This window comes from Peromyscus leucopus, chromosome 8a (assembly GCF_004664715.2).
Source record: "Peromyscus leucopus breed LL Stock chromosome 8a, UCI_PerLeu_2.1, whole genome shotgun sequence".
In the NCBI taxonomy this organism is placed as follows: domain Eukaryota; kingdom Metazoa; phylum Chordata; class Mammalia; order Rodentia; family Cricetidae; genus Peromyscus; species Peromyscus leucopus.
In genome coordinates this window covers 23681516-23696275 of record NC_051085.1, presented here as the reverse complement: position 1 = coordinate 23696275, position 14760 = coordinate 23681516, and the positions used below count along the sequence as shown (strand labels likewise).

General features: G+C 41.3%; 1 protein-coding gene across 1 annotated transcript in view; it reads right to left on the bottom strand.

Moving 5' to 3' along the window:
* Nucleotides 1-324: 324 nt before the first annotated feature.
* The window catches only part of Trmt11 (tRNA methyltransferase 11 homolog), a 49667-nt gene continuing 35231 nt past the window's right edge, over nucleotides 325-14760 (bottom strand). The window contains exons 12-13 of the mRNA XM_028868331.2: nucleotides 13111-13231; nucleotides 325-851 (exon numbers count right to left, since the gene is read on the bottom strand). Coding sequence (XP_028724164.1) covers nucleotides 720-851; nucleotides 13111-13231 — 253 coding nt within the window. The 3' untranslated portion in view covers nucleotides 325-719. The remainder of the gene's footprint in view (nucleotides 852-13110; nucleotides 13232-14760) is intronic.

The window sequence follows — 14760 nt, the reverse complement described above, 5'->3', positions numbered from 1 at the left end:
GAGTACTGATTAGGCTTCATAGCACTAGGGGGTCATCAGGGACTTGAGCTGTTGTTCCTGAATTTAACTATCGGTTACTTTCTACACCAAAAATTGGGGGTAGTTAGTTAACTTGACCGACGGTCAGCTTTTAGGGTGCAGACGCGGTGCAGACGCACAGGTTCTTTGAGGTGTTAGGGTTGGAATCTCTGCAGTTTCATGCCTTAGCCTGCCTCCCAGCAGCACGGCCACTGTTGTTCTGACCTGTACGGGACTGATGGTTAAACACTCATTTTCCTCAAAGCTCTCCATGAGATGAGGCGAGAAATACTGAGTACCACACAATTTTTAGAAATTCTCAGTAAAGTTTATTGGTAGCAATGGAAAACAGTTACAACTAGAAACCAAACCAAGCAAATTTACAAAATGAAAATATTCTAAAGCACTATTAATTGCCTACTATATATCTGGCAGATATGGCTAAAAAGTTAACGATATTTTCTTTGTAAAAAATATAAACACCGAGTCCATCTGTATGTATCAGTCCCTGAAACTTAACAAGGTCCAAAAGGCCCATCAAAATAGTCTCTAAAACCAAGATCATTCTGAAGTTATTCAGTTTTGATTCATAGCAGTTATTCATATAAAAACAGCACAGGGTTTTCTAGATCATACACACAAATTCATTTCTAAAAGTTTTTCTATAAAATGCTTATTCTTTCTTGATTGTCATCATATTTTCAATCTTGGCTAGATTTTTCTTCCTTGGCAATTCTTTTTGTTACACCACTAAAATATTTCTCACGAAAGGAATTATGACCTTGGTATGGCAGAAAATGGTCACTCAGCAGGTGTGAATACTGGTCCCGGTTCTGATAGGATAGAAAACACAAAATATAAAGACATGTCAGTTATTTCTTCAGTTAGCCTTTAACCATGGCAGTCATTACTCTAAGCAAAGCCACACTCCAAGGTCCATTTGCTTGGCTTTCCTGTGAGAACACAGTCTACATCTGCATCACACTTGGGAATTCAAAGCAGCTTCACTTCATCTCACCGGATTCTCAGAGCTCTGCACGGAAGAGACCATGTCATCACTCAGGGCAGAGAGAAAATTCCAGAGAACATGGTCAGACTACAACTACCTTGTCTTTCCTAGTTACACATTGAAATCATCAGGGCTAGGGCTAATACCAAAGAAGTTTCTACTCAAGGAGAAAGGTGTAGACCAAGGCACTCTGGCAGTTGTGTGATGTCATAAAACCACACAAAGCTCCACACTATATCCACACCCTTAGTGCAACAAAGGATTCCAACACAGGAGATACAGATACAGGGAGAAGATGGAGACTTCACAGACAAACAAGGACTGGTACTCAGACAGATAGTCACCGGGCATTGGAAAAGTCAATCTGGGTCAGAATGACCCAGCATTCCAGTTTAGATGAGAGAAGACTGATGGAAACCATGAAACATTAGCTTCTCACTCAATTTCACAAATGATTTCAAGTTGTGAAGCAAACCTAAGTAAAAATAAAGTCCGATGTCCTATGTATTTCTTTAAATTCCTATTCAATTATACATGGACTTTTGGGAGTTTAATTTACATTTACACATCACTTTGTGGAATGACATCTTGCTTTGTTCTCGGCACAAGAATCGGTACAGCAGCAAGTCCCTCCCAGCCTTGCCTTTCTGTCTGCTATTCTCCTTATGGCTCCTATAACACACACACACACACACACACACACACACACACGCATGCCACATATAACCTCTCAAAGCATCCCACATAACTTCATGGAGTACCCTCCCCCAGTGAGGAGGCTTAGGTACAACACAATGCCACAGAGCCAGGTAGCAATCCCTCTGACCCAAGCTTCTAACATGACTTCATCAAGGAGGGAGAAGACAAAAGTCAAGCACTGTGGGAAACAGGCTTTTATAGGCCAAAAAGACAGTTTGGCAAGTACATTACCATTGAACTAAAGGAGACAAGTGAGATGAACCCGCGATACAGAATGGGACAGTGCCAAAGTGCAGTACAGGCCCAGGTGTAAATGTCACACCGCGATTTTCAACAATATGGGCTCACAAGGAAGAACGAGAACAAAACAACAATAACAACAACAAAATGGGAGTCTGAGCAGTAAGGGCAAAATAAACCCTAAAAGATTGTATTTTCCTCAGTGCCACAGAGACAAGGCAGCAAAGACATAGGAAAGTTGGTCTAGGACCATTAGGTTATCCACTGAAACGCAACTGCTCAGGGCAAAGCCTCATTCTCTTCATATCCAGGAATCTGTGTCAGGTAAGTGGATGAGTCCCTTGCTCAAATGACTACTTTCAAGATCAGCTATGCCCCGACTGTAAAGCAGAACACTGCAGAACCTCCTGGAGCCCCAAAGCTCCAAACCCCCTGAGCAGCCCAGGATCTGGCAGCAGTTATGTCCTGCTTTGAGCTAAGCCAGACGGGTTCAGGGACTGTGGCTAAAGTTTCCACCTATGTGGAAGGAAACACCCTAGCTGAAAAATGTTCCTCACGGAACATCCATCATCACATACACAGAAATGCCACATCAAATGACATCACCACCATTCGAAACAAACAGCAAATTCAATTTCTGTTTCCTCTTTCTCTCCTCGCCCATCTAGCTAAGTTCCCTTTAACCAAGCTCACACTTGAGAAGATATTTTCCATCACTATTCACTACTCTTCTCTATTCACATTCTCTGCCCATTTGCATCGGGAATATCTGCAAGTTTTGTTTTGCTGTCTTTTTTTTTAAACTCAGTATCTTGAATGCCAACGTGTTTTTTTGAAAGAAGAGTATCCAGAAGCAACAATCCTTGGGCTTCCTCATTCACTCAGGCATGCATGGTGTTTGACTTGGTTTTTCTACAGTTCCTGTCTACAGCTAGCAATCATGGTGTCATTTATATATCACAGAACCTCAATTCTGTACATTTTTAATAAACATGAAATACTGCATGCATATGAAGTTTAAAAAAAAAAAAAAGCACATAGGAAACGCCCAAAGTGAAACCCGTGGTGGCAAAGAGGAAAGGAGAGCTCTGCCCAATGCAGTGATAATAGTGCCATTGGTGAGAGCAGCAATGTGACAGGAACAAACCAAGTGTTCCATCTGATTTCACCACTGTCTGCTGCCGCTTCTTAACCAGGAGCTAAGTGTCAGCAGGAAAACACAGAACCCAACAGCTCTCAGACCTCACCATTCAAAGACAGTCAGCAACTGTAAATGTTACAAATCACAGACAAGTTCATTCAAAAAAGAACTACTACGTACTTGTTATCAACCGAGTCTTGTCTAAGGTAATTATTTAATTTTCTGCATTCTTTTCATCTCCATTTTGGAGATGGAGAAAGAGAGATTGAAAGAGCTTTAACAATCTGCCACAAGCCATACAGCTGGAACGCAGTACCGCCAGACTGCAGCCTGACTCAGACATCAAAAGCTCATGCTTTTTTCATTATACTTCTGTCCTTCTGAAAAGCTCGAAGTTATATGAACACAGAGATGACTGAGTCAATTTCCCACATGGTAGATTAGTGGGTCCTTTCAAATGGAGTTTGACATTTAGAGGCCATTCCTCCTGGAACCGCAACGTTATGGGAGCACACACTTCAGAGCTCCACTTGAGACAGAACCCTTTACCGCTGTGCTATCAGTACTGCTAATTCTGAACATAAGCCATCTAGGAACTCTAACACTTGCCAAAGGAGCCGCACAGGCCAGTGGCTGACTCTTATGTGTACACCACCCTCTGCTGGCTGACGCAGACAGCCCTTCTTCATGGGATTTCCTGATGGAGACTGAAGCCGTTTCCAGCTGAGAAGACTGTACCCAACAACCAGGAGCACTCTGCTTCATGTGCTGTCTGCAGGACTTGACTGTTCAGAACACCTGCAATCATACAACTCTCCTATGTCCAGGACGACCTTGCTACTCACACGGCATTATCATCTATCTGTGCACATCATTTCATCCATAAAGGATGCAGACATAGGAAAATATGCATGCACTTCAGAGTCTAAGGTGGCACCATCATCTGTGTGCAAAACTAGAACTGCAAGTCATTGTGGAGAATGAGAAATGAAAAGTTCACAAAGCAACCTATGGTCAGGTTAATCATGTGTGTTGTATTGCTTGCAGTTTTGAGGCAGAGTGTCACTATTTACAGCCCAGATTGTCCTTGAAATCTCCATCTTCCTGTCTTTGCCTCCAGAATAATCTCTGGATTATAGCCACGCACCATCACACCTAGAGAATTCTATTTAAAATTGTGTACAACTTAACTCTACCTAAAATGCAGCATTAGAAGGACTTCAAAGGGTATTAAAAAAGAAAAGTGCTTCAGCCACTTACAGGTTTGTAGATGGATTTAAGTGAGAATACATTATCGAGAAAAGAGACAACTTCATGTCCTGCAGTAAGACTTGAAATGGCCATTTCAAGTGGAACTAATGACACTCTGCACTATAAAGAATGTATTTTTAATAATGTATCCCCAAAAATACGGCCCACTGTTTAGACTGAAAAGGAACTAAAGAGTCTTCACTGAGAAGCCCGTTCAGAAAAACTGTTTTCCTGATTACCACCTTCCCTCAGAAGTCTGTCACTCTCCTCTGTCACCTCCCCCTAATAAGGAAAGATGGTAGGCTTCCCAGCTCAGTTGCTTTTTGGTTATTTCACATGGAAAGTAAAGCCTACAAGATATTATGGGATTAAAATGGTGTCCCAGTGACTTTTAAAGAGTAAAGCAATGGTAAAAGTTGGTTTATTATTATTTAAACTGGAAACTTCTGGCTAGCTCTAATTACCTCTTCCTACTCTTCCGTAAACTGGTTTAAATATTGTTCAGTATGACTGTTTTATTTTAGATGAGAGGATCCAAACAGTCACTGGACAGTCACTGTTTGTCCCATATACACTCGCCTATGGTGAGGGAAAGAATGGAGTTGTCTGAGTTCACAGACCCTGGTGGGAGAAAGATGTAAAATGCCGTACCCCCAGACACACACTTACACACTGGTATTAAATGGTGGGATGAAACAGCAACTATGGAATATAAAGAGGTGGGAAGGACAGGACTGCCTAAGGAAAGGACAATTATCCCAGAGCTGCAGAACAGAAGTAAACCTTCTCACATAGAGAGAAGGGAAACACCCAAAAGACAGGATCGATGTAAAGACTGAAGACAGAAAGGTGAGTCCATTTTGGAACCCGAAAGGAGGCTGAAGGTTAAGGCTTCTTGTACAGCAGATGAAGTGGCACCAATGGCCCCTAAAGACGATGCCAGGAGCAATCAGGGTCGTCTCGATGTTATGTAAGAATTTGTAATTTTATTCCGAACTTCTCAGAGTCATCAATACAATTTTGAAGACTAGACAGACTTCCATTATCTATTCCCTTTCTGAAAACTACTCTGGCCATTGTTCTGGAAATGAAGTGGAATGAAACTGTGCAGAAGTAGAGAGGACAGTTGGGAGACTTAGAATAAATGAGGGAAGTGCTGCCTTATTCTGTATGGTTCTTAGGAGAAAGAAGAAAGAAGGGGACATAAATATAAATATACACAGGAAAAGAGCTACTCAATCACCCCAATCTAGAGTTGTCACAAGTCTTCCTTAATTCCATTGCCTTCACACCAATTATCCAATCACCAAATCACACTCTGTCTGCCTACTCTTAATTCATTCACATCCTCTGTAGTTTTCACATCTTACCACTTCAGGTTCACGGCTCATCTTCGCAGTTATGTCTGGAGCCTCCTCAGAGCATCGGCTTGCCATCCCACAACTCAGAGCTACCCATGTACTGAAGCTATGGTACCCTGCATGAAGCATACATACTCTTCTGCCACTCGACCAACGAACATCCTTCGCAGGCTAGCCACCACCGATAGATAAACCTGGACCTGGAGTACGAGGCCTCTCCCGTGGGCAGCTCGGCTTCTTCAGGTCGTCTCCAGCTGTTTCTCTCCCAGATGTCCAGCATTCCACTGAAGCTGAAGTATCAGGGTGCCCAGCATATCCCACAGCCCTTCTCATCCCTGTCTTGGTTAAAATGACACCTACCCACCCAAGGGCCACCCCTCTGGCCTCCTCAGACAAATGCTTTGTATTCATGCAGCACCTCTCACACAACACTGCAACCCCAACACCTTAAGCTGGAACCCTTTGGGTGACTTTCTACTAAGAACAGGCTCTTTACGGAGAAGGACTAAGCCTGGTCTACCTAACCTCAATACTTGACAAATAAGGCCTCACGAATGTGGGTTGATGCAAAATGCAAAGCCTTCCTGTGTGAGAGCATATATTCAAGTTAGGAAAGAAAACATACAAAAGTAGGAAAGGTTAATGAATGCAAGATATATTCAGTGATACGACTTCCTCTTTTCTTATAGCACCTACTCCAGAATTTCAGTGTACTCAAATATTGACGTTATGTTTACTCTCTCAGCAAAAACTCAGCCACCGGGTACAAACATCCTCAACTTCCTCCCCACACTGGACACCTATCCTCCGTGGCTCCTGCTTACTTAACTCTAAAGCCTATTTTCTCTCACCACTGAGGACCCACAGCAACCAGAGACAACATTCTGCTTCACGCTAAGAGCTCATTTTACAGAATCTCTGAATCATCAGTCAGCTATCTAAGGGCAACGATGAACTTATACACTGCTTGTTCTACACACTGCAGGGAGCTCCCTATCCAGGAGAAAAGGTTACAGGATGCTAAAGTCATTTAACAGAAAACCAAAGGGCTTCTATTTTAATTACAGGTCAGGTTTAAGCTGTCTTTTAGTAAGTGACAGTTCCTGATAGTGAGATAATAACTTCTTCTACCTCACTAGTATTAAGTCATTGACATTCCCAAAGTGACAGGAGTTTATACAGAGCAGCAGTTCCATGGCAAATCCTTGAATACAAATGACTTATAAAATTTATGCCAGGATAAACGAAAACCAGCAGTGCCATCACCACAGAAAATGCCACCAAACTCGGAGTGCTCATCTCACTTTGTCAGCAAAGACTACAGGGCAGGAGAAAAAGAGTTAAGTGCTGAAGAGATTCTTAATCAAGTGTGAGGAAGAAGGCAAAGAGATGGAAGAGAAAAGCAGCAAAGAGTGAAATGAAATGGGAATGACAGTACTGAATATAATGGACCTCAGTTCAGCTTCAGGGTAATTACCCATGTCCGGCTTTTGTTTAAAAATCCTGCTCTCCTTATCAAAGCTTTCCACTGTTCTACATCTGGTACTGGACAGTAGCCATAGAAACCACTTGTGCTTGAGTTATACAACTATAAACAGCACTAGGCCATTTCCAAACCAAGGACAAGCAGGTCAAAAGTCTGGTATCTAATACCATTAAATCTGTAGTGTTATTCTTAATGGGAACATAGTAAAGGTGAAATCTTTATCCCTAAGTTGCGTATTCACATTTATTCAGTTCCTTATAAAACTATCTTCAAGATATTAAGTTGCCTAATTTCATAGGAAATTATATTAAAATTTTATCTAGAGTCTCAAAATGACTTATCATTAATAAATGAACTTTGGGCATTTAACACTCAGCACATAATTTCTTCCTAAGTATAAAATGAACACTGTGGACATTCAAGCTCAGCATGATAATACAGAAGCATGAGTGCTTTCCACATGTATGTGGAAATGCAAAACTGAATGTCAAATGTTAAAACAGTCAACACACAAGATAAAAGTTTAACATCAATTAATTAAATACTGCATTTTATATTTAATTAGAACAAGAATTTTTTATCTTATTAAAGAGCAAAGGATGAATAACATACAAAGGCATGTACCTATATACAAGTAAATACTTTCAACTCTAATTCTGAAACAATATTGATCCTGAGTGACTTTTTAATATTTCCACAATCAATTAAAAGAAAAATTAGTAAGATGTATATGTGTATAAAAAAAAGACCAAACCCAGGCAAAACTGTTTTGCTTAGGGGCAAATTCAAAGGCACGTGAGACTCCAGCTCCTGCATCGGTCAGAACAGGATTGCATGGATTTTTGGTGTTGTTTTAATCTCAAGACTCTGGAGAGATGTGGCTCCATGGTTAAGAGCGTACTTTCTTGCTGAGGACTAGAGTTCTGTTTCCAGCACTCACATTGGGTGGCTCACAACTGCCTGTAACTCCAGCTCTAAGGGTCTGACTTCCTCTTCTGGTCCCCACGAACACCAGCACATACATGGCATAGAAACACAGATGCACATGCACACACACAGATGCATGTATGCATGCATGCATGCATACACATATACATACATGAATAAAAATAAATCTTTTAAAGAAAAAAGATGAAGAAAAATCTGTGAAGTAGCTACTCTAGGTATTATTTCATCTCGTTCTAGTAGGCTCTGGCAGAAGCCATTGAGAGGACACTGCTTTGGGGTAGAGTTTGCACTGAACGCATAACCACTATATACAATCTGTTCTAATCTAGAGATTTCTGAAGATTAGAATTCTTTTATTTTTGGGGGTGTCAAATATTTTCATTCAATGAATTTCCTAAGAAAAATGTTTCATAGAGTTATCACAACTATACATGGTACCATTAACTATGTGTCAATAAGAAGAGGAAAATAACCCTAGCAAAAGGCATTATACCCTGTCAGGGCATCCTGAGCATAGTGGCTACAACCCACAGGGAAATTAAGAGTCTGTTTCGAAGAGGCTAGGAATTGGTGCTTGAGAACATTTGCTGCTTATTTATTTTGTGGTGCTGGGAACTGACCCTCAGGTCTGGCATCTGATAGGCAAGCAGCCTGTCCCTAAGCAGCATACCCAGACCTTGTATCTGAACCCACTCTAAAGGGGGAACTACATCCAGGTAGAAGACAGTGTGATGTAGAAAAGGGGTCAAATTTCAAGGACAAAGACAAGTTTTGTTTTCAACTCTGCTGTTCACCACTTGGTCATCGGGGGCTAGAGGAAGGCTCTTCATCTCTGAAATGGTGACATAAACTCAGACGGATAAGAGCAAGTTCATAAACAAGCACTGAGAAAACACGGCACTTAATTCATTTCGTTTCTAGACTATTTCAACAAGATAACAACAAAACCCAGGTCTTTTTATCAGGCATCTTCCTAACACTGACATAGTTATCAAGAGCTTCTTCACTACTCACACAAAATAAACAAGTCCAAAACTATAGCCAGTGATGTAAAGATACAAATATCCATACTCACTCGACAGTTTTTATGACTTATTTGTACATTTTTAAACGGTGGGAGAACATTTTAACAATGTCTCAAGTAAGCCTAACTTTAAACTGAAGTCAGACCTAACAACAGACAAGTCAAAAGCAAAGGTCATAGTACATGGAAGTACAAAAATCTAAAATTAATATCCATCCACTGCCAAAGCCAACAGCACTGAACAAGTCTGAGAACAATCTGTCAGACATGTAAGAACTGTTTGACAAGTCTGCGTCCGCCTGTGTTAGGAAGGGCTGCGATGACCCTGATGTAGCTGCAGACACTCCTCACAGGAAACGGAAGGCAGAAGTGAAGCAATGAATTAAAGACAAACAGGACAGAGGATCACATTCCAAGACATTCACAGTCAAGCCCACACTAGTTAGGACTTAATAATGTGAGCCCACACTCTTCTGACCATTAGGAGGAGGCTTTTCCTTATTGAAAAAAGAAAAAAACTCAGTTCCAGCCAGGCATGGTGGGACAGCGGTGGGACAGATGCAGGCACACCTCTGAATCAGGGGCCAGACTCCTCCAGGACAGCAGGACTATACAGTGAGACACTGTCTCAATACGCGCGCACACGCATATATTTACAATTATAAATTTGGAAGAAAAACAGACTTTCTTAAACTCAAATCGGGAGAAAGCATATATGAAATTAGCTCACACAGGATCCTAGTTTATTGTTTGTTTCAATTTCCATAAAAATAGAAACGGTAAGAACCTTCTCCATATCTAGGTAATTCTTTGGAACACAGTTTATGTAGAACTGCTATTTATGTAGGCAATGTCACGAAGGAAGCTAATGTCATATACTTAGTTTTTTGCTAACAAGAACTAAAACTATAACCTCTACAGGTAATATTGCTGTTTTGTATAACTACCTCTACTGTCCTGGTACATAACACATCTGCCACTATTATCACTACTAACTCACAATTATATTAAATGCTATAATTTGTAGCAGTTGTAAAACTACTATTGAATGATCCAACACCTCACTTCCCGTAACACAGCAAAAGAGAAACGTACATACACATAAGACAGCATGACTGGACAAGGGGAGGGGCTCTAACAACAACCAGCCTCGGATGTCCTAGGAAATTGATAATGGTTAGCGTTAGGAACTAACTCGCCCCCCACGCTTAAATAAGCCCTACTTCACAAGCTAACTATATTGAGAGATAGGGCCTTTGAGGCAGAAATGAAGGGTAAAAGATGTAACTGGTATCTTTGTGAACAGAGGAAGAGACAGCACAGGCAGGCTGAGGAACAAAGGCTGTAGGAGGCAGAGCTACAAGGTAGACACCAAGATGCCAGGAGAGCAGTCCCACCTTCCAGAAACCAACCTTTGCACTCTCCACTTCCACAAATGGGAGAACTTTCTGTAATTTAAAATATCCCTATTTGCTTATAAATACTGATTTATACAATGATTGGCCAGCCTTTATGGATTCACACCTATAGAGTTCCAGTTCTGTCTTGCATCAAGTAAACCAAGAACTTCACATCTTACAAAGCAACCTGAGTCCAGAAACTTGAACTGTGATCATTTTTGTATTCCCAACTTAAGTCTTCCTTTATGTATATATTTCTAAAAGCCACATTCATTTACTTATTTCATTGGGAGTGGGTGCGTGTGTCACAAATCAGAGGACATCTTGCGAAAGTTGGTTCTCTTCTTCCATATGGGTTCTAGGAATCAAACTCAGGTCATCAGACTTTGCGGCAAATGTCCTTATCGACTGACTAAGTTCTCAAATCTGTCTGAGCAGCAGACTTCATCTTGTCTTCTAAAGCACTCGTGTTAATTGTTATAGAAATAATAACTCTATCCTTACACTCACATTTCACTCGTCTAACGGGTATTTAGGTAGACTGCATAATCACCATACTCTTTCCACCTGGGATCAACAGCCCTGAAAACAGTACAAGTAGCCCTGGGGAAACAGAGAGTTCAGCTGGTACGTGGAATCAACTCTACAACTGGAAGTCTTCAACACATCTCACCCTCATCAGACAGTGGGTTTCGAGGAGGGGTGGCCAGTACTGATCCATCCCCTGCAGTGGACAGTAAGGTAAAAGGGCTTCTGCTGGATTCAAAACTGACAGTTTTGAAGGTTGTCACTGGGCCAATAAGTATGAAAACTACTCCTGAGAACTTCTGAATCTGCAATGTTCTACACAACTAATGGTAAGTCATCATACGTGGGACAGGATTTTATTTCCACAAGGAACTCTAATGCGGCAAACTATCCAGTACAAAATGTGTAATACCATTTGAAGAAAGACAAGCTGTTACTATAAAATAACTGTTTAGTATTGATATCCCTTTTTAAATATAAGTACATAAATAAACTTTAGAAGCACACTGGAAAACTGTGTCCATTCCAAATATATCTATTGTCTGACTAGGAATTGTGGATATGAGGCTGGAATATGAAGAGGTGGCTATTGTTTTTCTTAAACTACTACCACGCATTCTCATCCTACCACATACATCTATACACCCAAGCACAGAATACCCACACATCTAGTGACTAACCACCAACGACTCATCTAGATAAAGAGCTTAGTTTCCAAACAGTCTTGATGTTGGAGTCAACTACTGAGGATAATTTATACCACGCTGAAAACTTTCTAAACATTATCTAGTAATAAAAACGATTAACTAAAAAATCTTGCATAAAAAACATAAATTCAGTATTTTAGGGAAATCTATTTAATAGATATGAACAAGATATGGAGAAAGATTAGGATCTGTCAGAGTAAACTAATTATGTGGCACTAAGGATCTAAATTAAAGAGAGATAACAAATGGGAAAGGGATGAAAGACTCAAAGTGACGGACACAAAAGGCAGTGCATAAATCACTACTGTGAAAGACTATAGGGTATAAATTAATGATAATCAATAAATGCAAAATGGAGATGAGCCTTACAAAACAGTCAGACACAGCTACCCTGTTCTGCTTGCCCTGTAAAGACATGGCTTGTCCAAACAGCCAATGCATCTGGGAGAGCCTGTCAGTCCAGAGAAGGACAGCACAAAGGACATTCCATCATGTTACTGAAGTTTCATTAAATGAGGTACTACTCATATCACTTCTAATCTGGATACAAAATAACAAATGTTATTAAAGCTTTTCTTTCTCAAACTTAAATACTGTGTGTGTGCGCGTGCGTGCGTGTGTGTGTGTGTGCGCGTGTGTGTGTGTGTGTGTGTGTGTGTGTATGTGAGAGAGAGAGAGAATATGATTGCTGACACTGTACTCTAACAGACGAGGAAATTTTCCTTGCTTCCTTACATAGAGGATCACTGTCTCGATTAAACTTGCAGTCCGGCTGCTGAGGTGGTTCACGGGGAAAGGTGCTTGCCACCAAGCCTGATGACTGAGTTCACTCTCTGGAATCAACATGGTAGGAGAGACCAGCTCCCTCAGGTGTCCTGTGACATCTACACATGCCCTAGGGCACATGTGTGCACGCACGCACGCACGCAGCACGCACGCACGCACGCACGCACGCACACACTCTTAGTAGATAAATACAAACATTCGAGTCTGCAGTCGGGAAGCTCCGCTTCTGCAACCGGACATTAGTGAAGCCCAGGGGCTCAGTGAGTTTCGTTCACTCTTCTAGTAAACCCCTCGCTCCTACTCCTACCACAGCCAGAGGCCACAAATGTCTTCAACTCCTGTTTCTTCCTAAATTCACCTAGACTGTCAAAATCAAGACTAACATTCCCAAAGCCTACTCCAGGAAAACTATCTAGAAAGGTCAAGTTTTGATTTTCCCAGAATTTATACAAAAAAAAAAAAAAACAAAAAACAAAAAACAAAAAAACAAAAAACCCACGTAGGCAGCATACCTCAAAGTCTTTCACCTTTTCCATTGTGATCAAGCGCCTTGCCGTGTGACTGGAAAGCTTCTGCTCACAGTTGCTAATGAGCTTCAGGCACGGGTGCCAGGGCACCATCTCTTCAGTGTACCTGAAGACAGACAGAAGGCTGACCGTTAGGAGCGATCACATGGGCAGCAGTCACCCAGCACTGGGACGCCAAGTGCGGTGCCCATGCAATCCCTAAGTAATCTACTTGTGCTTTACAAATATTTTACAAGTGCCGGTACCAAAAATGGAGTTCAATACTTTACCCCTTGAAGGGAAGGGCAGAAGGACAGACAGCGAGAAACGGATGGAGGGAAACAGATGAAGGGAGAAGGGAGGGAAGAGGGGAGAGTCTACCATATGTTTTCATGAAGCATACCAAACAAACCACAGAACTACAAGATGACGATTGCACCCTGAAGGAGCCACAAAAGCAGATTAGACAGAAGTACACTCCACAGCAACCCCGACAGTCAAGAGGGGTGATCATCTGGAGATTTCTATGAAGTCTACAACAGCATGCATATACTTTACACAGTGAAAAGAAGCATCTCTAAAAAAAGTTAATGACATCTTGAGACCTCCATTAATTATGAAAATAAGGCTAAGGTTATTTATAAACTAATTCAAATAACTACAAAGAGACACTCGAGAGTGTGTTAGCCCCTAGGTCACATTCACTAGAAAGTAACACTGAGGCTATGACACTGAGTGGTGCAGAGTGTTGCTACAGGGCGATGTACTACTGCATGAACAGAGGTGACTGAGACCAGCAGGCCAGTGAACACACTAGTTGAGAGCCTAGCAGAGGAAACTAGAAATGGAGGAACCCTGACAGTGCAGAGTGAAGACGAGCAGCAGGAAGGGCCCTGCTACATGTGGGTACCTGCAGAACACTGGCTGCAGGCTTTAGTTTCCTTTGCAGACCTTTGTGTCTTTCTCTGTCTCTGCACACATTTGTTTACATGGGTGATCTTAAACCTCGGACTCAAAACAGGAGAGGTACTGACTAAGAACCTTGAACCCAGCTAGCTGTTCTAACATGTCACCATCACCCTGACCACCACTCTTGGGGACTCTTCATGTCTCTCTGACCTTCAACTATCTCCCCCTCACTGCCTCAATCACATGCTCCAAACCTTCACCACTCACTCACCAAGCAATATTCATGCTGCACTTCAGTCCACTATCAGGGGAAGGAATTCTCTTGAAGTCTTTCTTTGCTCTTCCTTAGGAAACTTGTGACCATTTCAGTTTTACCTCACCTAGTAAGTCTTTAAGACTTGCTCTACAGTCAGGAATAATGTACTTCTTAATAAAACAAGGCCATATCAAATGTAGAATCTCCACAGAAAATATTCATGTTATGAGGAAATAAGTTTCATATCATGACTGAGACTAAATTTCAAAATGGAAACAAAGAAAATGTAACTGTGAAATTAAGCTTATATACAGCAAAATCCATGGATGTCTAAAATAGTGCCTGTCATACTGAAGAATGTACACTTGTTTTGTATGGAGGAGCCTATTTCTCACTATGTAGCTCAAGCTGGACTCATATTCCAGTCCCTTCTACGTAAGGAATGTTAACTTTTTAAAGCAATTTAAAAAACCTTCTATTGACGCTGACTC